Source organism: Labeo rohita, chromosome 3 (genome assembly GCF_022985175.1).
Source record: "Labeo rohita strain BAU-BD-2019 chromosome 3, IGBB_LRoh.1.0, whole genome shotgun sequence".
Taxonomy (NCBI): domain Eukaryota; kingdom Metazoa; phylum Chordata; class Actinopteri; order Cypriniformes; family Cyprinidae; genus Labeo; species Labeo rohita.
In genome coordinates this window covers 26,173,699-26,198,335 of record NC_066871.1, presented here as the reverse complement: position 1 = coordinate 26,198,335, position 24,637 = coordinate 26,173,699, and the positions used below count along the sequence as shown (strand labels likewise).

The window sequence follows — 24,637 nt, the reverse complement described above, 5'->3', positions numbered from 1 at the left end:
TCGGTCCGATGATATCATGCATTCCTAATAAAATGTTAAATATCCTTTCAGTAACACTTTAGAATAGTGTACACTTATTCACTATTAACTATGACTTTTCCCTCAATAAATTGCTAATTTGCTGCTTATTAATAGTTAGTAACCTAGTTGTTAAGTTTAGGTATTGGGTAGGATTAGGGATGTAGAATAAGGCATTAATATGCGTTTAATTAGTACTAATAAATGGCTAATATTCTAGTAATGTGCATGCTAATAAGAAACTAGTTAAGAAACCTTAAAATAAAGTGTTGTTCAAAGACTTGTATATTTTCATATTTTGTTGTTTTTATATTCGTATTGTTATTTTATATTTGTATATTTATACTTCAACATTTTTTCCACATCTACTTGGCTTAAATGACTATTCAGTCAAAATGATTCTTCCTCTAATTGGAAAAAAAAATCATTCCTTTAAGCCATTTCAGAACAAATATCGAGATCTATTTTCTGTATTGTTAAATAGCTGAAATATATTAGGTTATAATTTAGTGTGTGTAGGTGGGAAATGGTTGAGTTGCTCTGTACTTTAGAAAAGTTTTAAATTGACCTTTTCATTCTCCTAATATTTTCTTTTCTTCTCTTCTCCCCACAATACACTTTGTTTTGCACTTAATTTTTTTTTTTTCTTTCTCCACCATGTACTCATCCGCTCTGGTTCTCTTTTTCAAATCGTCGCACAATTTACAGAAGGTTCCGCCGGGCCGTGGTCTATCCTTTCAATCAGATGCTAATTAGGGGAAAGGAACGTCTCCGTCTCTCTCGCTCGCAGACGAAAGGATGTGCAGGTTGAGTGAGAAAGGGGAGAGAGGAGCGCAAGACAAAAGAAACGGAGAGAGGAATGAGAGTTGAAAGGGTGATGAGGTCGCTTCAGATTGAGAAAAGAGAGGATAATACTTGTTTTTTTTTCTTTCTTCAAAGTTTAGCTAAAATCAAAGGTCCCCCAGTCGGCGTGTCTGGTAAATGTTCAACTCTTCATAACTTTGTGATCTGACCGCAGAGAATCTTGCTGTTCTGTGAAGTAAATTAAAAAAGTTACCTATAAGCGACGTATTTTAATAAAGACGTTTCTGCCCAGCTCATGACCATGAGGGCCTTTGACCACGTGTTCTTTAAACATTTATAAATGTCATTCATAGAGCGAGAAATGTACTTTTCTGCTTTAATTGGTTATCAGTCACGAGCTTCCCGTGGACTGTTTTTACATCCAATAATTAGCCTTATTAATGACTTACAGTACTGTTAGATAAGTGGCTAGTTTGGTCAGTTCATTAATGGCTAGGGTGTATCCAGCTAATGATTAAAGTGCCTTAATTAGCAGCAGCAAGTGGAAAAATAAGGATTAGTCCTGAGGTTCGGTTTTGTTTATTTATTTTTTGGTCTGAAGAAAAAAAGATTGAAAAGGTTTAAGGTTCAGAGGTTTGAGGGGAAATGAACAAGAGAGCCAATAGAATGATGAATGTGCTTTTCTCCTGGAAAAGAGAGGGAGGGCTGTTTTACACAAGGGGAAAAGAAGAAATTGTTTTTTCCTCCAGCATTATAAACATGTAGCTTTGACGGATTTAAACTCGCTGTAGTTGCTGATGGTGCTTCTGAGTCTTCAGAGGTCTGGCTTTTACTCTGACACAAGTGGCAAATGCAGACGTGCTAAACTAGATATCAACAAAACCGAGATCAAACGGTACACAAGATGTGGTGGTTTGTTTGATTCTGCATATTTTTGTGGTTCGTACATATGTGCAAGAAAAGTAAAGCCACTGTAGAAAACAGGCTTAGCAAGTGTTGTTTTGTATGTAGAACAGTATGAAATTGTTTGTAATTAATGAAGGTGGAAGTTAATGGTGAATCAGCTGTCTGATCTTTTCACTTTAGAACACAATTTATTCATTTATTAATTAACAGTGATGCAAATATACCATTTTTATTAAGTTTTTTTGTTAAAATTAGTATTATTTATATATTGAATTATTAATTTATATCCACAAACTACTACAGACAATTTAATACTACTACTACTACATGTAATATGCAGTGTGTTAATTAGTTGAATTTGTTAATGGTGAATCAGTTATCTGGTCTTTTCACTTACCATGACTGTAAAACTTTATTTTATTTATTTATTTAAAAATAATTTAGAAATATACTTTTTCATTTATAACTCAATTCACTTAAATGCACTTAAATTTACTCACTCCCTTGTCATCCAAGATGTATGTCTTTCTGTCTTCAGTCGTGAAGAACTTATGGTTTTTGAGGAAAACATTTCAGGATTTTTCTCAATGTAATGGACTTCATTGGTGCTCTGATTTTGAACTTCCAAAAGGTAGTTTAAATGCAGCTTCAAAGAGCTTTAAATGACCCCAGCTGAGGAAGAAGGGTCTTATCTAGCGAAACGACTGGTCATTGTTTGTGAGAAATAAAAATTTGTATACCTTTAAGCACAAAAGCTCATGTAGCACAGGCTCTGGGATGCGCGTGACTCAGGAAGAACGAGTCATCTCAGGGAGTGAGACATCCTATTAGGTTCTGTACTGGCATTAATTCACCTGTTTTGAGTCTTCGGGTTTTTCGAGTCGTTCGTTCATCTTATGGGGCTGTCACGTGATGCTGATTTTGCTAAAATGAACGAAATGAAAAAAGATTCCTTCATTTTGCTGAACGAGACTCTAAGGTCTGAGTCGGTAAAATGATCCAAACTTCCCATCACTATTACGAATAAGTTCATCGTCTGTGTACTCCGGCTCAAAATAGTAGAGTATGTTGAAAAATCTTATTTTCTCTTACAACTTCATAATCGTCCAATATCGTTGTACCTTTTTGTTTGTAAACACCGTTTGACTTACTTGCACTTTCTTAGTCTTTGCAAACACTGGGTCTGTAGTTCCGCGTGACCTTTCGACATGATTCAGTAGTACGTAGTGTCATGGACGTTCATCCCAGAGGCTGTGTCTACATGAGCTTATGTGCTTAAAAAGTATACAAATTTTTATTTTCTGAAAAAAAGAATGACAGGTTGTTTTGCTAGATAAGACCCTTCTTCCTTGGCTGGGTTTAGAGTCCTCTGAAGCTGCATTTAAACTACATTTTGGAAGTTCAAAATCGGGGCACCAATGAAGTCCATTATATGGAGAAAAATCCTGAAAAACCCTTCACAACTGAAGACAGAAAAACATGAACATCTTGGATGACAAGGGGGTGAATAAATTAAGTTATTTGTGAATTGTTGTTCACAAAGTGGAGTTCACCTTTAATTATATATTGAACTGTTAATTTTTGTTTATTAGTTACTAAAAATTAGTGCTGGGTTAAATACAACCAGTGCTAGGCAAAATATGGACAATCCAAATGGACAAATTTCAGATTCTTAAACTTAAACAGCTTTAAAATTCCACCTTTAAACATAATTTAAATAAAATTAATTAAAAATATATATTAGTAGTAGTAGTAGTAGTAGTAGTAGTGTTAAGTCGTCTTCACACTCTAAAAAATGCTGGGTTAAAAACAACCCAGTGCTGGGTGAAATATAGACAAATTCAGCAACTGGGTTGCTTTGACCCAGCAGTTAGGTTAAATGTTATCCCAATTTTTGGGTAGTTTTATTTAACTCAGCTAGTTTAAAAATTGCTATTTGGCTGGGTTAAAATGAGCCCAAAATAGGTTGTAAATAAAACATTGGACACGCAATTACTAGAGGCATCAGCAATGATCAAAAGGTGAACATTTATTAATAGGCCATTTTTAAAAATGCTTATTTAATTATTATTTATTCAACTTTTCATATTAATTATTTAATACTTATGATGTTCATTTATTGAACTTATTAATAAATGTTAATTTCCGACCTATTTTTGGTTCATTTTAAGCAATAAATAAATAATAGCAATTTTTAAGCAGTAGTTGAGTTAAATAAATCTACCTATGTTAAACATTTAAGCCAACCAATCAAAAATTAATTTTTGATATATTTACAGTGGGAAATTTACAAAATATCTTAATGGAACATGATCTTTACTTAATATTCTAATGATTTTTGTCATAAAAGAAAAATCGATAAATTTGACCCATCCGATGTATTTTGGGCTATTGCTACAAATATACCTGTGCAGCACAAGACTGGTTTTGTGGTCCAGGGTCACATATAGACAACTTCCTACTACTACTAATATATAGTTTTTATTAATTTTATTTAAATTGTTTCTAAAAGATCAAATTTTAAAGCTGTTTGAAAGAGTGTGAAGTAATAAATTCTCAATCTGTTTTTGCTGTCTGTTTTCTCTGCTACAGATTGTAAAGCTAATGAACTGGACGGCTCACTGAAAAACGCCTCGAGGTTCTGCCTGCATTGCCTCTATGTTCTCTGGGTTACGCTGAACACGAGTGTGTGCCCGGATCCTGGCGGCGGCTGTAAAATACACATGCGTGCGTGTGCATTATTTGCTTTCGAGTGAGTAATCACGTGTGTGCGCTTCTCCTGGGACGTTCTGTGGTGGCTGGCGTGGTGAGCCTCCCCCCACCCCCAACGCTTAAAACTGGCGATGTCCAGGGTACCGAGTCCGCCCCCTCCTGCAGAAATGACCAGCGGCCCTGTGGCCGAAAGCTGGTGTTACACACAGGTGAGTGCATGCGATGAATCTGTATACTCTGTGACAGGGGTGCTCAATTCTAGTGGTCTGCCTTCAGAATTGGTTCCATGTCTAATCAAACACACCTGAACCAGCCGATCAAACATCAGTTTACTTGAAAATTACTGGCAGGTGTGTTAGAGCAAGACTGGAACAAAATTGTGTGGGAAGGAAGATCTTCCAGGTGCAGATCTGAGCACCTCTGGTGTTCCAGCCACACATTAAGTCTCGTCTGATGCTAAAAATGGCCAATCAAAATGCTCATGTGGGATCTGCATCCTTTTTTTTTTTTTTTTCTCTGCTGAATGGAATTAGTAGTTTTGAAATAACATTTTAAAGGTTAAAGTTACCTTGTGTTGCCATATGACTTTCTGTGGAACACAAAAGGAGTAGTTTATCAGAATGTTAAAGGATTAGTTCACTTCCAGAATAAAAATATCTTGATAATTTACTCACCCTATGTCGTCCAAGGTGTTGACATTTATTATTTCTTCAGTCAAAAAGAAATGAAGGTTTTTGAGGAAAACATTCCAGGATTTTTCTTCGTATAATGGCGATCAGAGGGTTGAAGCTTCTAAATTACACTTTCAATGCAGCTTCAAAGGGCTCTACACCATCATATTCTAAAAACAAAAAAACATGCTTTTTAACTACAAATGATCATCTTGCTTTAGCTCTGTGAAAAAAAGATAAGATAGCCTATCTCATTTTCTCCTCCAACAAAATTGTTGATGTATATGTTTTTTTTTGTTTGTTTTTTTTTTAGCCTTTTTTTTTTTTTTTTTTTTGTAAAGAGCGTTTGACTTTCTTTGCACATTTGCTTTGTAAACACTGGGATGGTACGTCTGCCTACGTCACACATGAGGTCAAGCTAGTGCAAGATGAGCATTTGTGGTTAAAAAGTTTATAAACTGTAGTTTTTTTAAGAAAATGTTTCATTAGGTAAGACCCTTATTTCTCAGCTGGGATCGTGTAGATCCCTTTGAAGTTGTACTGAAACTGCAATTTAGACCTTCAACCCGCTGATCCCCATTGAAGTCCACTATACAGAGAAAAATCCTGGAATGTTTTCTTCAAAAAAACATAATTTCTTTTTGACTGAAGAAAGAAAGACATGAACATCTTGGATGACATAGGGGTGAGTCAATTATCAGGAGATTTTTATTCTGGAAGTGAACCATTAATCCTTTAATGTTAAAAATAAAACCAATAAAAAAAAAAATATATATATATATATATATATATATATATATATATATATATATATATATATATATATATATATATATATATATATATATATATATATATATATATATATATACAGTTGCCAGGGGCAGTGAAGCTTCATAACGCACCAAAACACCATTAAAGGTCACTCATGTTTTCTAAAATTATTTTTTTTAATATTTTATAAAATGTTATGTTCACTAAGGCTGCTTTTATTTAATAATAATAAAAAAAAATAATAAATAAAATAAAAAGAGAATAACTGTTTTCTATTTTAATATTTTTAAAAATGTAGTTTATTTTCTGTTATGGCAAAGCTGAATTTTCCGCATACTTCAGTCTTCAATGTCACATGATCCTTCAGAAATCATTCTAATATGCTGATTTGTTGATCAAGAAACATTTCTTATGTTGATTTTTAAACAGTTTATTTGTAAGAATGTAAAACTCTTTACTGTCAGTTTTGCCCAATATAATATAACCCTTGCTGAATAGGAGTATTACTGTTTAACCAATATTTTATGTAAATATAGATAATATAAGCATATTACATAATACTAAACCTAAAGTGTGTTTAAGAAAACATTTCTGTATGTACCTGAGTGATCTGTGTACGTGTCTGTCTGTCTAAAAATATGTAAAGGCCATTATCTTCTCTGTGTTTTGAGTGTGTGTGACTTCACAGGACCCTCCAGCGTGTTCCGAATCCCCACGACTAGTGAAACATGTTCCATTAATGCTTTCATTTATCTTGCCATCATTCTCCCCCAGTGTTTTTGTTTGAGGTCTTTTTATTCCTTGTTCTCCCCATCCTGTTTGTTGTCAGAGCGCATTAAGATAAAAGGCGGTTTTGATGTGTCGCTTTTTGATGTCTTGGCCAACACTTGCGGATCTAATGTAGGAAAGGGGAAAAAAAAAGGTAGATGGATAAATGGAAGAATGAAGTGTCTTGTCTGTTATCTTCTTGTGTGTTTGTGTTTGTCCAGATCAAAGTGGTTAAGTTCTCCTATATGTGGACCATCAACAACTTCAGCTTCTGCAGGGAGGAGATGGGCGAGGTCATCAAAAGCTCCACCTTCTCCTCGGGGGCCAATGACAAGCTTAAATGGTAAGACGGGAAGGAACACGCATGGATTTGCGACGTATTTTAAGTTGTGTGATTTTTGTCACATAAACTTTGTTTGGAATGAAAAAAAAGTCTAGCTGCTGATGTAAGATTTGTTGTTTTTGAGCAGGTGTTTGCGAGTGAATCCAAAAGGTCTGGATGAAGAGAGTAAAGATTATCTGTCGCTCTATCTGCTACTGGTCAGCTGTCCTAAGAGCGAGGTTCGGGCGAAGTTCAAGTTCTCCATCCTTAATGCCAAGGCCGAGGAAACCAAAGCTATGGGTGAGATGTCAATCAAACTCTTCAGGCTGAATTTCTTTTTATTCAGTGAAGGAAGCAGTACAATGTACCATGGTACTAGCTTCCTTTTTATATGTTTTGGTTTTGTGTCCATCCGGTTTCAAATAAAAAGAATTGGCAATTTAAAGTAGTAATTTAATATCATTTAAAGTATTTGATTATTTCTTGCATATAAACCTTTTTTTAGCCAAAATAACTTTTGTTTCAGTGATTAACAGAGATACAATCGCTCATACAGTATTTAGTCATATTGTCCACCTCTAATCTAGTGTATAATTTGATCTCCTTAAAAAAAAAACAACTAAATAAGCAGAAGCAAATTTCGTTCTCGCATACTCATCACAATCAGTATTTTATGAAACGTTTATTTAATCAGAGAGCGTTTTTGTAAACTAGCTCAGTATCGCTTGATTCCTTTAGGGACCTGTAGATCCTACAGACATGGATACCTGCGAAACGAAGTTAATCACAGACTGGCATGCCTTTGAAAATGTGATCGGTCTTGTATTTTCTGTGAAAGTAATAACATACAGTGTGAACTTTTCCCCTTGTAATATTAAATTTGAGGCAGGCGGCAGTGTTTTAATTGAGATTTCTTTGGGGTGATGGCCTCCGGGCTGTCCTGTTTGATGGGTATAAGTGGGTTACTGGGGGTTTGGCCTTCAGTGGCGCTGGATTAGTCACTCAGACGGAACAACTTTATGTCCGATTTCGGTTTTCTGCCAGTTTTTAAACCAAATGGTATTCATAGCTGGGGGTGTGTGTTTGTGTAGTCTCATAGGAAAAATATTTCTGACATTCTGGTGTGGATGTTAAATCCTGGCGAATGCACATTGATAAATGTGAAAATAACAGATTGAAAAGATCAATATGCATATAATATCAGTGTGGGCATGTGTGCGTTAGGTCAGTGAACTCTGTAGCGCACAGGGTCATGGAGTTTATTCGTATGTGGAAAAGAAATGGTGCAGTAGACGTGTGTATGTTTGGCTAGAAGCTTTAGTATGCAGCTTTAGTTTTTGCTCTGTCCAAAAGTTTATTCCAAATTTTAAATTCTGCCATCATTTGCTCACCCTCACGTCAAACCTTCATTTTTCTTTCATGAAATATTAAAAGTAAACTGTACAGATTGCTGTGTTCTGTGCATTTGCAATGAATAAGAACTGCAGTTTTCAACATTCAAAAAGGATGCAAAAGCAGCAAAAGTGTATGATTAAGTGTATTGACTCCATATTTCGGGTGTTTTAAAGCCGTGTGATAGATTTGTATGATGAACAGACTGAAATTAAGGCGGTTCAGTAATAATCTTCCCTTCCATTTATCTGTTAACTGCTGTGACTGATTGTTGAGTGGGTTAGTGAGTTAAATATGATATTTTTTCCAAATTCTGTTTTATTTTATTTATTTTTTTTTCCAAATTCCGTTTTAATTTTTCTGCATTCTGTTTTTTCTTCTTTTTTTTTTCTGGACTTTTTTTTTAATGGTTAAATTAAATTAAATTTTATTTAATTACAATCATGAAACTTAAACAGTTTAACATCCGTGTATTAAAAGTTTAACAAACTCATATGTTTAGGGCCCTATGAAATTATTTTTGGCCACCTTATGTTTTATTGTTACCAAATATTGTGTTTTAGCATGTCTAATTATTTGAATGCATAAAAACAAGTTTCATTTATTAAAATAGCCTTGTGAAATGTTATCTGGTTATCAAATAAAGGCATAAAGCATTAATTTAATGCAATTCATTTACACAGAGACATGCAGAATTCATATTTTAATAGTCGTTTTAGTGCTTAATATTTACAAATATTAGTCCATATCGCGATTTGATTTAAGTGTAATGACATCAAAGGTCGTCATTGACGGAATCTTTTTTTATCAGTGACGGAAAAACCTTTGACAGATTACACTGAGGGTGATCTATTGTAAATTGTAGCTGTAATTCCCACCCCTGTCCAGTTGGTGGTGAGTGCGCTCCAGTGTGGCAGCAGAGCACAGGAACCAGAACAAAAACGAAAGTCTCACGAATCTATTGCTATGCGTTTGATTACGAGTAGCCTACTGACTTTAGCTACAGCGATCTATCATGTCACATTAAAGAGCTCCAAAACAGTGTTTATTGCTTAAATTTCCTAATAAAATGGACAGAATTTGAAATCTGAGACTTTTTCATATCAAAAGTGACAAAGTACAGAGATTATTGCAATTTATTGGATGAGAAGCGCACTATGTACTGTTTATTTATCAACTGAAAACAGCATAGACTAAAAGATTGATTAGGATTTAGGAACTGATATTGGTTCATTAAAATGAGCATCTATTAAAGTCGAGAAATGAATTTTTATTTGATTTTTTTTTTTTTTTACCCAGCCCTAGTGTATTTTGTTGTCTTTAGACACTGTGCTGTCATCCTGTAGATTCATGATTAAAAATGAAAATATGAACAAAAATAAGAGCAATTACATGTGTTGTTATAATTCAAATATGAAAATTAAAATGAGGGGTAATGATAGATTATGATAGAATTTTTACAACCCTGTTCGTCAAAATGGCAGAAAATGTTAAGGTCTAATGCAACCTCTGAATGACCTTCTTTTGATTACTTCATCCAAACTTTGACAAATTCTGTGCCATTCCATGTTAAACTGTAAATTCCGTTATTACGCGTTTTCCACATCACTAAAATCATAAGGTCCTAGTTAAAGGGATAATTCACCCAAAAATAAAAATTGTCAATAAAGGGTTACTCCACCCCAAAATGAAAATTTTGCCATTAATCACTCACCCCCTTGTCGTTCCAAATCCGTAAAATCTTCATTCGTCTTCTGAACACAATTTAAGCTATTTTGGATGAAAACCGGGAGGCTTGTGACTGTCCCATTGACTGCCAGGTAAATACCACTGTCGAGACCCAAAAAAGTATGTGTAAGTTTATAACGACATGGGGGTGTAAATTAATGACAGAATTTTCATTTTTGGTTGAACTGTCACTTTAAACTCGTAAACCGGCTTAGTCTGATTAATGAACAAATCTTTTTTTATTATCTGTTTTTGTAAACTGAATCAGCTGGGGCAAATGTGAAGGTTTTAATGACATTTTAGTGTGTTCCTTACACAAAGATATTGCATTACTTCCGAGAACATGGAATATAGCAGACAAAATTTGAACCACGTTTTGATACTTAAATCCTGTTTTTTTTTTTTTTTTTTTTTTTTTTGGTCATTTTAGAGGTTGATGGCTCTAGTCTTAGTCCACTTTTATTATATTGAAAGAATGTCAAGGATTTTCGCCTTTTGTGCTAGGCAAAAGAAAGATTTGGAAATAAAGTAAATGATAAAAGTAAATGATAACTCCTCACCAGTTCTCTGGCTGTGTGTATAAGAGACAGACAAAAATGTTTTCTGTGCTGTATTTCACTTAAAGGAGAAGTCCACTTCCAGAACATCAATTTACAGATAATGTATTCACCCCCTTGTCATCCAAGATGTTCATGTCATATAATGGACTGATATGGTGCCCCAATTTTGAACTTCCAAAATGCAGTTTAAATGCGGCTTCAAACGATCCCAAATGTGGTTGTAAATGATCCCAGCCAAGGAAGAAGGGTCTTATCTAGCAAAACGATCGGTTGTTTTCATAAAAAAAAAACAATACAATTTAAATACTTTTTAATCTCAAACGCTTATCTTGTCTTGATCTGCCTGAACTCTGTGTATTCTGGTTCAAGACAGTTAGGGTATGTCGAAAAACTTGTATTTTCTCCCTCAACTTCAAAAGTCATTTAAAAATCATCCGACATCGCCGCAGAAGTGCCGACCCAGTCTTTGCAAAGTAAACATTCAAAGAAGATCAAACACCCTTATAATAAAATAGGTAAAATGGCAATGTAGGACAATTTCAAAGTTAAGGGAGAACATGAGATGGGAGTTTTTCGACATACTTTTTTTCGCTAGATAAGACCCTTCTTCCTCGGCTGGGATCGTTTACAACCACATTTGGGATCGTTTGAAGCCGCATTTAAACTGCATTTTGGAAGTTCGAACTCGGGGCACCATATGAGTCCATTACATGCCCCTGAATGGTCCTCGTGTCGACGCTGACGGTTTTATACAAGCCTGTATTAGATGTTACACAAAAGGTGGCGAGCTCCATGCGACCTGGAGTGACGAAACTGAGGTGCGAGCAGCAGTCACACTCTCATCTTTTTGAAGAATCTCACATATGGGCAGAGGAACGGGAGTGAAAGAAAGCGAAAAGTCTGCCAGATTGTGGCAGCGAGATGAGATGAGAGGTTGAACAACCCTGTCTCTCATTTTCCAATTTTCTCATTTTCTGCACCTTAATGGGCGAGAAGGAGCTCCTTGTGTTTTGCCCCACACTCCCCCCTCTCCTCCATCTCTTTCCTCCACTCAACGTTCTCTCCAGTTAGTGCCCCTCCGGAACTGGGGAGGGTGGGGGGTGACGTGCTCAGGGCGTCCCCGGGGACCCGGGAGCGCCGACAGCCACCGTACAGTGATGGGAGAGTTTTTAAAGCGGGACGGAGGATGAAAATATGGCAGCAGAAATTGCTCTATCGGTTCTGGATCATTTAGAATCCAATTTAATCCTGCCCTCCTCCTGGGGGAGAGCGAGATGAACGAGAGAGGAGGGGGGAAAAGCATAGGTGGAGAGAGAGAAATAAAAACAAAGTAAAGTGCTTTAATTAAGAGGGCTGTGAGAAAGCACTGGGTCTCTGCAGCATGACTTGTGTTTATGGAGTCAGTCATGGGCATGACGGCGAACAAATAGAGGTGCCGAGGAACCTGGTCCCCTCCGAGGAAGAGTGATCAGGTTTGACGGACATGTGAAACCAGTTTCAGGAGAGCAGTGTGTATGTAGTCTGTTAAAATGGCTTGTAGATGTCGGGATGGGACATACCGTATGTCAAAGGGCTAGTTTGTTGTGGAAAAAGATTACTCTTTTGTTTAAATCAAATTTCCAAACAGAATGTGATGGTGTAGAGCTCCAATAATGAGAGCTCCCAAGGAAGAAATCTAAGAACCACCTCAAGTGCGGTCAGAGACGCTCCAAAACGCACAATCCCAAAACAGCCTCTTTATAGTGTGGAAGAAATAAAGAAGTCCACAAAAGCAACTCCTAATCAGTTATTTTGAAGACAATAGACACTCCAGTAGTGATAAGCTCTCCGAGGTACCAGAATAAATTAATGAGTCATTACCCTTTGAAGAGCATCATGCTGATTACTAAATTGAAGCATTTATTTAGATGATCTAAATCTAAAGCGCAAATTTATGTAATGAACAGACTGTGATATAAAGAGTGTACGTTTATATAAGCTCAGCAAAAAAAGAAACGTTTTCTCACATGAAACTGCTTTTATTTTCCACAAACATTTTTAGGAATAAAAGACTTGCAACTGTGCAAGTTTTACAGGCATTTGATGAACAGAAGTGGAATGAAAAGTCCCTGAACAATATATAATGTTCAATAATTGTTTATGGTTCATTGCTCAAGGATGAAAAAAAGACATTATTTAAACCCTTACCAAGGATTTGGATTTTACAAAATGAAATTTAAAATACAGTATCCTGTAAAAAGGACCTTTCTTATTTTCTGAGTTTTTAAAGAAAGAGGAATATTTAAAATTACGGCATATTATGTATGCCTTCTATGGAAGCCCGTTTCCACCACTGAATCAAATGAAAAGATAATTGTGACTTTTTATCTTGCAATTCTGAGAAATGAAGTCAGAACTGAGAGAGATAAACTCGTGCTTGCGAGGAAAAAAGTCAGAATTGTGAGTTTAATTTATTACAGTTTATACCCATTATTCTAACTTTAGAACTCTCAACTGTGTTTATATCGCACAATTCTGAGAAAGTCAAAATTGCAAGATATAAACTTCGAGTAGCGAGTTATAAAGTCAGTATTGGAAGATTTAAACTTGTGATCCTGAGGAAAAAAGTCAGAATTGAGAGAGATAAACTTGCACTTGCGGGGAAAAAAAGTCTGAACTGCAAGTTTTAATCTATTATAATTTATATCCCACTATTCTGACTTTATAACTCGCAATTGTGAGTTTTTATCACACAATTCTGAGAACGTAACTTGCAATTCTGACTTTTATTAGAATTGCATGATATAAACTCGTAGTTGTGAGTTACAAAGCCAGTATTGCATTATAATTATATAATTTACAGTTGTGGGTTTATATCTCACAATTCTGAGGAGAACAGTCAAAATTGAGATATAGACTTGCATTTATCACTTTTTTTTTATCAGAATTGCTTGATATAAACTTGCAGTTGCAAGTTTTAAAGTCAGTATTACATGATGTAAACTAGCAATTCTGAGAAAGTTGCGATTCTGAAAAAAACAAAATCAGAATTGGGAGAGAAACTCACAAACTCACAAAAATAGTCTGAATTGCGAGTTTTAAATTTTTATAGTTTATATCCCACTATTCTGACTTTATAACTCGCAATTGTGAGTTTATATCACACAATTCTGAGAAAGTAACTTGCACTTCTGACTTAATATGTATATTATTATATAAACTCGTAGTTGCGAGTTACAAAGTCAGTATTGCATTATATAAACTTGCAATTCTGAAAAAAAACTCTGAATTGCAAGATTTAAATCTACAATTTTTTGAAAGTTGCAGTCCTGAGAAAAAAGAATTGAGAGATAAACTTAAGGAAAAAAAGTCAGAATTGCCAGTTTAAATCTCGCAGTTCTGACTTTTTCTTTCAACTGCGAGTTTATATCGCACTATTCTAACTTCATTTCTCAAAATTGCAAGTTTATTTCTTGCAATTCTGAGAAAAGGTCAGAATTGCAAAGATGTAAATTTACAATTGCGAGAATAAAGTCAGAATTGTGAGATATAAACTCGCAATTACCTTCAGTGGCGGAAACGGGATTTCATAGCCTTTAGATCTTGAATGTATTTTACGTGCTATTCCTAATAAGAAGTACACTGCTGTTAAAAAGTTAAAGATAATTTAATCTAAGATTAGTTAATTCATTACATATGACCTAACAATGAACTTTTTTTATAAATATACTTTTGGTAGTAGTTAATTCAGCATTCTTGAAATATTAACTAATGTTAATCTTTACAACTTGAAATATTAAAAGTGGACTGTATGTGCTAAAAATTAAGATAAACCTAGATTCTAAAATGCTGTGAAGGTTTTGTTCATTGTTATTTTAAAGATAACTATTGCTTAGATGTAATTGTATTAAACCATGTCTTACTAAAAATAACTATTTTTGACTTGTAGTGAACAAGTTCATATAGATGCGTTATTCTTTTCCAATCCCTCTTTAGATCCTTTAGGCCAGAGGCATTGGGCTAATAGAGAAATGAAAGATTCACATAGTTGTAGACTGGATGGATGCTGTGTAGTGTATAAACTACTCTGTTGACGATCCTTTCACTGCGTGCTGTGTGTAGTTATTCAGATGAGATTGCGTGCTGGCAGATATTGATTCTGAATGTGCTTTATTGGCTATTGACCGTTTGATGAATATTTACACAACAGAGCTTTACTGCTGTTGCTCTAAGCCCCTTGTGGCCCATAGCTGGTAATACTCCCATAGATCAACATTTATAACACTGACGCTTTCACTGTAAAGCCACAGAAAGTTGAGGATTTAAATTCTTTTTTGGGCCGGTCAGCCACACGTGTTGGCGCATATCTAGTTTTATCAGTTGTTTGTATTTAAATGCATGTGAAATGAATGCGCAAAGACCTATATAATGCAAAGAAAACTGCACTCTTTGTATTCACATTGTATTTCCTTTTTTTTGTTTAGTTTAGATTTGAATTCATATTCTATTTGACTACTTTTTGAAAATACTCAATTTTTTTTTTTTTTTTTTTTTTTCCAGTCCAGAAGCTGAAGGTGAGATGCATATGTCCGACATGCACAATGATAGTTTTTCTTTTGTCTGTTTTATGTAATAATCAAGTTCGTGATGTTGCTTCTGAGCAGCAGCGTTTTTCTGTCAAAAGTCAATTTGGGATGGCATACAAGTCACATCTGTGCTAAAAGTATTGGCATTCAGCTGGTGGCAGGTGTTAATTTCATAACCTGCTATTAAACTCTGTCTGTCTTTGTTCCTCTCATATAAAGTATTTAGTTTAACAATACTTTGCAGTGTTCTCACGTAGCCGGACGTCTGACTAACAACTTAGTGTGGCCCACATTACAGCTTATTCCAGCCAAGAAACCAGACGTTTTTACAGACCTGATCGAGACAAGCCGATCAGAGCTGATAGTTTATCATATCAGGCAGTTAAAGGCGCTTTGCTCTCTGTATGTTTGTATAGGAGTGTCAAGGTTAGAGGAATTATTGGATATTGTTTACACTAGCGGATTGTGTTGATGCTGTTGTGAGAATGTCAGTTTACTCACATTATATTTCTGACATTGTGCTATTCTATTAATGGCAGAGTGTACGTCAAGGATGTTTCTGTTGTTGTTGTTGTTGAGAAAAATGTGACAGATCTCGCTATGATTTTCTTTTTAGTGTCATGTAGCCAGACTTTTAACTATTCTTGTAAAATCGGTCCACTTTACAGCTTATTCTGTCCAAGAACCGCCCATATAGACATGAAGCGACCGTCTAACTAAAAGACCATCTGCTAAAAGATATAATTTGCTTGCTACTAAGTGGCTCGAGAGTAATTCCTGGAAATCTTTCAAAGACTAGATGCCATGGTCCTTGCAAACATTGGCAATTCCAATGAGGAAATCATCTTAAGCAGAAAAAACCTGTGTATCCTGACACCTGAAATTTGCGTATGTCGAAGCCAACTGGCTATTTCAGACAAGTTTTGTTTTCGTGTATGTGCGCAGTGCGCATCAGGTCATCTGTGGGCGGTCAATGGGTGTTTTGTCCGAGGCTGAGACTACTTGACGCCCTCAATGTCTTTCTCAAGGAGTTCGCAATTGCGGTGTTGCGGATTAAAATGGTTTGCTGTTGAACTCTGGTCAATTGATGCGTGCTGGAATTCATCTGGTTTTTCTCACTCATAGATGTGTTTTAAAGTGTGGGCAAACAGAACTTGGCCTTTCGACCTCCCTGGCTTTCTGTGTGCGTGTATGCTTAGTGCATTTGCGATCCGAGCAACCTTTCTCTCTTTCTCACCATGTGCCAGGACATTAGGCACTGTGCCCCAAAGCCCAGCGCCGGGGCCTGAATATGCATTACCGCTGACTGCTCTTTCTGTTTCAGTGCTTTAACTCTCTCTTCTCCCTCTGTATATGCATAATCCATCTGTCAGTCCTTTTTATTAGAGCTGTATGCTGTCAGACGTCCTAAAACACTCCTTTTCTTTTCTGCTTGTGTATTCGTGTCCACAGAGGCCTGACCCTGGTTGGATGCCAACAGGAACTTGCCCTGCCCTACTGCAATTGGTTAGTTGCTAGATGTCCCCAATGAGAGCACAAATTTAGCCACTGCCCTGATCTGACCCCTAGACCTCCTCAAGAGACCAATCAGTGTCTCTGTCACTCTTTCTTTCTACCTCTCTCTTTCAATCTTCCATTATGTGCATCTGTGGTCAAGGGTTATGCTGAAACCATGTGAAATTGTATCGTTTTGGGCCTTTTTTGTCATTGTATGACTCGCAAAGTCGCTTTCACTTGGAGTGTGCACATGCCTGTATTTTGTGGGGGTTAAAAAATGATGTTTTGAAATTCTGCTTCTCCCATTTAATAGAGGAGTAACTTGATTTACCGAGGAGTTCTTGATTCTGGGAGGGTTAATTACCCACCGGTCCATCAGCATCTTCTCCAAAGCAGCTGAATCAAACCACGCCATCTGTGAACACTCCTGTCTGTCCAATTCGAGACATCACAACTCATGAGCAATACGGGCTGTCCTAGAAGCAATACTTCAGCAGAGGCATAAAACAAATAAATTGGCTGATGTTTGACCATTTGAGATGTATCATTATGTCTTATTAAATTGCAGTATATTCTCTTGTTTTCTCCCTAAATGAATTTCTAAAATAGTTCACCACAAAACTAAAAAAACATTTATAATGTGTTTTATTTTAATTTAACAAAAATAAAGTGATGCTTGGCCCTATGATTTCTGAAAAGGGGAAAACTCAGACGCGGAATCCGTTTCATTAAAATAGAATTTACTGTATAACACAGAATGTCACTGAATTTGCCAAATTTTGAATGGATAAATTAAATTAGGTCAGTACATTTCAATTAAAATGTGATATGGACTAGTGTCTATGAATATTAAGATGTTAATATAAATATTATGAATATCAAAAATACTATTTAAATATGAATCCCGCATGTTCTGTGTGTCTCTGTGTGAATGAATGGCGCAGACGCACGGTTTTGTTTACTACACGCATACTGAAGTGCGCCTGACACTCGCTGTGTTTTCAGACTCTCCCACCTCAAAATAGGAGTACATGAACGAACATAACCTCTGGAACTGCACTGAGCATCACTTCATGAGCATTTTACCTTTTTTGTGACAAAAACTATAGTCATGTTACAAACAGAAACTTAAAGGTCTTCACAGCAACCTGTCAAAATAAAAGTTTGGTTTAACTTGTGAAATTGTGATAGAAATATATTACTGAATGTAATGATATTTTTAGTACATTTATTTTTGTTGTTGTTGTTGTTGTTTTTTTTTTAATAAAATAAACTATTTAGAGATACTTTTGATTATTAAAAAACTAAAACTAAAAATTAAACTGAATTTGAGGGGGAAAATATTTCATAGGGCCTTAAAAATGTAATTCTTGTTTTAAAAACTTTTAATAAATTGCTAAAAGTTTTGTGATATCAGTTATGTGATATAATTAGCAATTAATCAATTGATATTCTTTTTGATATATAAAATATAATTTAATCATTAAAACAGTTTAGAAAAAATTTAATTGGAAAAAGCAGAATTTGGGAAAAAAAAATAAAATGTTTTTTTTGGGGGGGAAATAATTAAAATATTGAGAAAATCACCTTTAAAATTGTCCAAATAAAGTTCTTAACATTGCATATTACTAATCAAAAATTAAGTTTTGATATATTTACAGTAGGAATTTTACAAAATATCTTCATGGAACATGATCTTTACTTAATATCCTAATGATTTTTGGCATAAAACAAAAATCAATAATTTTGACCCATACAATCATACAATGTATTTTTTTGCTACAAATATACCCCAGCGACTTAAGACTGGTTTTGTGGTCCTGGGTCACATATGTCAAATATACAACCTAATCTCATGATGAAAACGTACCTGTGGAAACTCTTTCGTGAGACGTGAAATACATACAGAAATGTCCACTGAGTGGTGCTAAAAAAAGTGTAACAGATGAACGTACATGTACTACATTTTATGTAATGTTGGTTTTGTGTGTGTCACCGCAGTTCTGACTTGAAAAGTCCATTGAGTGGCGCTATAACTCTAATGCTCCGTTATGTTCTAAAATATAGTACCATCTGCACTACACATAAACGACCCAATAGTATGAACAAAAGTGAATGTGACGTAACAAACGCAGCCACAAGCATGCCGTTTTAGCTTGTTTTTCGATCTCTCATCTTTCAGCTTTCATCTGCATCTTAAGTCCTGCAGTGATATGTACTTATTGGTACATATTTTGTGTCTTGCGAAACAGTTCCCACAGGGCAATGAGATCAGGTAGTGAATATTAGTAATCATAATAATTACAAATATATTAGTCTTTCTGTTATTGGATACCAGCAGCAGCTCCTGGTAAGTTACTGTGACTTTCTGATTTGAAGGGAGACAAGGGTCTTCCTGAGGCATATCTTTGGTTGCCCTTCCAGTGCTTCCCCATTGAGTAAATCTGTATGACTGTCACAGTTGAGCTGTGAACACACAGCCATTTCACACCAAGTTAAAACACCTGCACACGCACAAACAAACAGCAGCAGATTAACCGGCAATGACTTGAGCCCCAGCTGCGCTCGACCGACAGAGAAAAGAGGAAAGATGCTTCACTAGAACAAGTGTAACGTTTAGGAAGAGAGGATGTCACACTTGATAGAGTGTGCTTGTCACACATACCCACAATGCAACAAAAGCACAAAGGAATCTATTCATCTCTCATTTTTTCGCTTTTCCCCACTTCCTGTGTCATGCATTTCTCTTCTCTCTCCTTCTGTGTATGAAAGTAGTGACTAAGGAGAAATCCTCCAGCACGATTTTGTTGGCACGTCTTGATTCAGCATCACTTTCTTAAGTTCTTGTTCTTCATCCTTTCTTCCCTTCTTCTTATTGAATCCCTTCTTTTTAATCCTGTCTTTCGTTTTTCATATCAAATAGTTTTTATCATGTAATTTCAGATAATTGTCATAATAAAATTGATTGTTAAACTGCAAGTGTTTGATTTTGCTACATTTATACTGTAGAAAGCTTATTGTAATGAGGCAGATCTTTTTTTTTTTTTTTTTTTTTTTTTTTTCCCAAAATACCTTCCAGTATGGATTATGTAGAACTGATTCTGCTGGTCAGCTGAAAGATATGCAGTCAAGATGGAGCGAAGATTTAAATGTAGTAGCTATAAAAAAAAAATACAAATACCTTTGAAGGTTTAAGGTGCTTGCAGAGAAACCGCAGGAGAGTGAAAAATCACAGAATAATCAGACGGGTTATAATGCAGAAATTAATGGAGAGCAAGATTATAGACCTTGCCAGATAGGCAGAAAAGCCTCTTAAGAGTATTTTGATTCAGATTAGTCTGAGATATGTGTGAGATTTCTTGCATAGATTATGTTTTCGCCTCACTCTAATACTTGACTGAATTTGTGCACGTTTATACATAGTGAAAGTTATTTCAGTGGGATTTTGTTAACAGGTCATTACAGAAACCTGGAGCAAGGCCGGTGTTCTGTGTCCACCTAATCAATTGTGTGCCAATATGCTTTGTTTTTTATTTTTGCGCAGAGAGCCAGCGGGCGTATCGCTTCGTACAAGGAAAAGACTGGGGGTTCAAGAAGTTCATCAGGCGAGACTTCCTCCTGGATGAAGCCAACGGCCTTCTGCCTGATGACAAATTGACACTCTTCTGTGAGGTAAGTGATGCACGACCAATCATATGCTGCACTTTCTTTCGTAGGTTTAAGATATACTACTTTTCAATAGTTTGGGGCCTGTAATGTAGGGCTGAGTGATATGGAGTCGATATCAGTCGATATCGATAATTATCTTGATAAAGGTACTTTTTTTTTTTTTAAATTTATTTCAAGTTTAAAAGGCAGATTTTTGCTCCAATGTGAAACTTGTAAAAACAGACGGTTAATTGTGGTTTATGGTCAGAACATGACAAACACTTCACGTTTTTGAATTCTTTACACTTTTCCAGTCATTTACCCTTAACACAGGGTTCCCACGGGTACTTGAAATCCTTGAAAGTTTGTGAATCTGGAAAAAAATAAAAATCAAGGCCCTGGAAAGTTTTTGAAAATAAACATGCATGGATACAGGTCCTTGAAAGTGCTTGAATTTATTTTGTGCGAGAAGATTTCTGGAAAAAAAATCCATATTATTCCCTCCGGTCTGCCAGTGTGTTATTTCGCCAACACTTTGTGACCTATACATACTAGCTTGCTTGATTTACATTAGTTAGGGTGACTATACATCCTCTTTTCCCCGGGCATGTCCTCTTTTTGGACCTAAAAAATGCGTCCGGCCAAGATTTCTGAATTGCCCAAAATGTCCAGGATTTAGCTTTCTCAAATCTGCATTTTTTGCTTGGAATTATGCTGATTTTAAACTGTTGCGAATATTCAAGGGATTAAGCCCTTGAATATTTTTTTTTTTTTTTTTTTTTTTAATATAAATTAACCATTGGTCTTCAATTAGTGATGTGAAGTTCAGATCATTTTACCGACTCGGACCAAGACCCGTTCAGCAAAATGAATGAATCTTTTTTTGAGTCATTTTGTTCATTTTAGCAAAATATAATTAAAATGTTACGTGTTACTTCCCTAACACATCTACTTCTTACACAAACGTTGATCACACTACAAACAAGACAAAACTATAATGCTATAAGGAACAGAAAAGATTAATTCATTGTTTACCTGGGTCTTTAGTCTATGATTAGCTCACCTCACCTCTTATCTGACAAGTTTTCGGGTTCGAGTCATTCGTTCATCACGTGACAGCCCAATCAACTTAACCAATGCAGTCTGAGCCAGACAAAGAATTGATTAGTTAATAAACCTGTAAAATTGTGAAAAATTATTGGAATTTTAAATAACTTTTTTTCTATTTGAATTTGTTAAAATAATGTATTTCTGTGATGAAAAAGCTTAATTTTTAGCAGCCATTACCCTAGTTTTTAGTGTCACATGGTCTTTCAGAAATCATTCTGATATGCTAATTTATGATTCTTAATGTTATCGGTATTAAAAAAAATGTAACCAAAAAGTTAAAAAGTTAACCAAATGTGACAAATCCATCCATGCTAAACAAAAGTTGTAGTTATCTTACTGACCTTAAACTTTTCAACAGTAGTGTAATTAGGGAAGGTTTTCTTTTTTATTTAAAAAAAAACAAAAAAAAAAACATGATTTCATACATTTTTGTTGTTTAACCTCCTGGGGTCAGCAGTTGAATTTTTAATGACAACAGCATAAATCTCTGACATTTTTGATTGTACATATTAGATAATAATAACATAAGATAGTAATGCATCGTTTGAATCTGTAAAGGGTCTGTTTTTGTTTGTGCTCACTCACAATATAAACAAAACATTGTGCTTTTGTAAAATAAAGAAAAGAAACAGTGTGTGCTTTCAGCTGTCTCAGTCTGCGTGCATTTTTTTTTTTAAATGCATCACTAAAATTAACCAAAACTCAGTGAATACTCGACACAGACATGAGAGATGTATCAATAGAAAGCTTGATATGTCTACTTTTAAATGAAGTCCTGTCAAAAAACAAATATGCTGTTATAAAGTAATCTTTATAAAACCAACGTGATGTCCAGTCTTTCCTATTTGACTTCATTATCTCTAATACATGTGATTTTTTTTCTAAAACGGTTGAAAATTGAGACCCCAGAATGGCATTGTTTTGAAAGCTCCCTTAAAGCATTGCACTATAGTCACAGATTCGTACGGATGCTTTTAGTTGTTGCATCATGCCTTACACTGTTTTTTGAGCATACTGCTACAACTGTTGTTTAGATGATGTGGGAAAAAAAGTCTCAAGATCCCAGTTTTATACCGCTGCACTCCATCTAGCTGTTTCTGAACATAAGAAAATTGTATATGTAAACACTCCCAAAGAAACATGTCTGATAGGGGTCAGGTGAACCTGAAATGAGATTAATTATACAGGGTTTCCTTAAGACTAATTAGTCTGCTAGTCTTGAAAATATGCTGTTTTACACATCCTAATCAAGATAGACAAACTCTTTCCTCTCTCCTCTCCTCCACCTCCTCTTCGCTCTCTTCCTGTATCTCATTATTATTTCCCAGAACTTTAGCATTGCCTCCTCCTTTCTTCCTTCTTGCACCATTCTTAACTCAGTTTTCCTCCCACAATTCTATTCTCTTTTTTTTTTTTTTTTTTTTTTTTTTTGCCTACATTTGAGGTGTTTCTCTCTCTTTCTCTGTCTTCTGTTATGCAGTTTCTTTTTTAGGTGTTAGCTCCTTAAATAAGGGCCTGAGCATACCTTTCCCTCTCTCTCTTTTTCTCTCTTGTTTTTAATGAGGAGAGGGGTCCCATTAGAGGTGGAACACTTGGTGTCATTGTGGCCAGCGAGATGGAGGGATTTAAGAGGGAAAAGAGGATTCTAATTCTAATTCTGATTTCTCTTCTCTGCATTTTAAAGATTGATGAAAAATCAGACTAATAACGTGTTGGTTTTAGCTAATGATTTATTGACTTTGGTAGCTATATTCTCGTTCGACCCACTGTTTTCTTTTCTCTTTCTATAATTTTGTTCTCTGTATACACTCTCTCTCTCAGGTCTTCTCTCCTTCACCTGTACTAGCTTTCTTCTTTTTCTTTCTCACCTCACCATTGCTCCCTCACTCCACCTCCATCTTCCAGCAGGTAGATTGCTCATAGTAAATAAATGAGCTCTACACTTCTCTCTCTCCATCTGACAGCAGCCATCTTTCACTCAGTGCAGCCATATGCCACACTGATATCTCTGAGATCCACTACGGCTGCAACATCTGCTGCTGATATATATGTACACACATATATACACACTCGCGCACACACACAAAAGTTTAGAAATGGTAGCAAGTTAAGGGAGTAGTTTACTGAAAAATGAAAATTATTATTTAATAACCTTCATACTTTGATGATGCTTTTGCATCTTTTGGACACTGTTTTTTTTTTTTTGAAGCCGCTGTCTCCATTTATTAGATTTGCATCAAAAAGAGCAATTACAGTATGGTACAGTTCTTCAAAATTTCACTTTTCACAAGTTTGGAGTCGATAGATTTTTTTTTAATGACTTTGAAAGAAGTCTCTTGTGCTCACCAGGATTGCATTTGTTTGATTAAGAAATACAGTAAAAACAATATTGTGAAATATTATTCCACTTTTGATTTTGTTTTAATGTTATTATGATGTAATTTATTTTTGTGATGTCGAAACTGAATTTTCAGCATCATCTTCAGTGTCACATTATTCTTCAGAAATCATTCTATGATGTGATGATTTGGTTCTCAATAAACATTTCATATTATCAGTGTTGGAAACAGTTACTAATATTTTGTGCTACTTAATATTTTTGTGGTATTTTTTTTTTTTTTTTTTTTTTTTTCAGGATTCTTTGTTTGAAAGAACAGCATTTTTTATTAGAAATCTTTTGTAACATAATTTACATTTGATAATTTACATATATTTAATGCCTTCTTTCTGAATATTAATTACAAAAAACTCATTTTATTTATTTATTTCAGAAAGGGAAAGTGTACATTAATCAACATTCATGAATATAAATGTACCCAAGTTAGCCCGAAGACTAATTTTCATTTGTAGTCCCTTTGCCAGATGTTATTAGGCAAGGAAAAAAAGAAACAATAACAATAATACAACAAAAATGATAAACAACTCTGTAAAATACAGTTGAGTAGCATATGTAAAAGAATTTAAAGAAGTTAAAAAATACAAAGTGCAATGATATTAGAAGAAGTAGTGCAATCATTGCACCTTTGATTAGTAGTGTATGTTCCAGATGTTTGGGTGTGAAATTACAGGAAGGAAATAGTGATAGTTTTCTTTTCTGAGTAAACTGTTTCTTTAAGAAAAGTTCTGTACCTGCAGCATCTGCTTTGTTCCTCTTCACCCTCA

General features: G+C 35.1%; 1 protein-coding gene across 2 annotated transcripts in view; it reads left to right on the top strand.

The window, feature by feature from the left end:
* The window catches only part of spop (speckle type BTB/POZ protein), a 91,428-nt gene that overhangs the window by 43,902 nt on the left and 22,889 nt on the right, over window positions 1–24,637 (top strand). For both annotated transcript variants that reach the window (XM_051105916.1, XM_051105917.1), the window contains 4 exons: window positions 4,321–4,649; window positions 6,875–6,996; window positions 7,124–7,275; window positions 20,262–20,389. In XM_051105916.1, coding sequence (XP_050961873.1) covers window positions 4,572–4,649; window positions 6,875–6,996; window positions 7,124–7,275; window positions 20,262–20,389 — 480 coding nt within the window. In that variant the 5' untranslated portion in view covers window positions 4,321–4,571. The remainder of the gene's footprint in view (window positions 1–4,320; window positions 4,650–6,874; window positions 6,997–7,123; window positions 7,276–20,261; window positions 20,390–24,637) is intronic.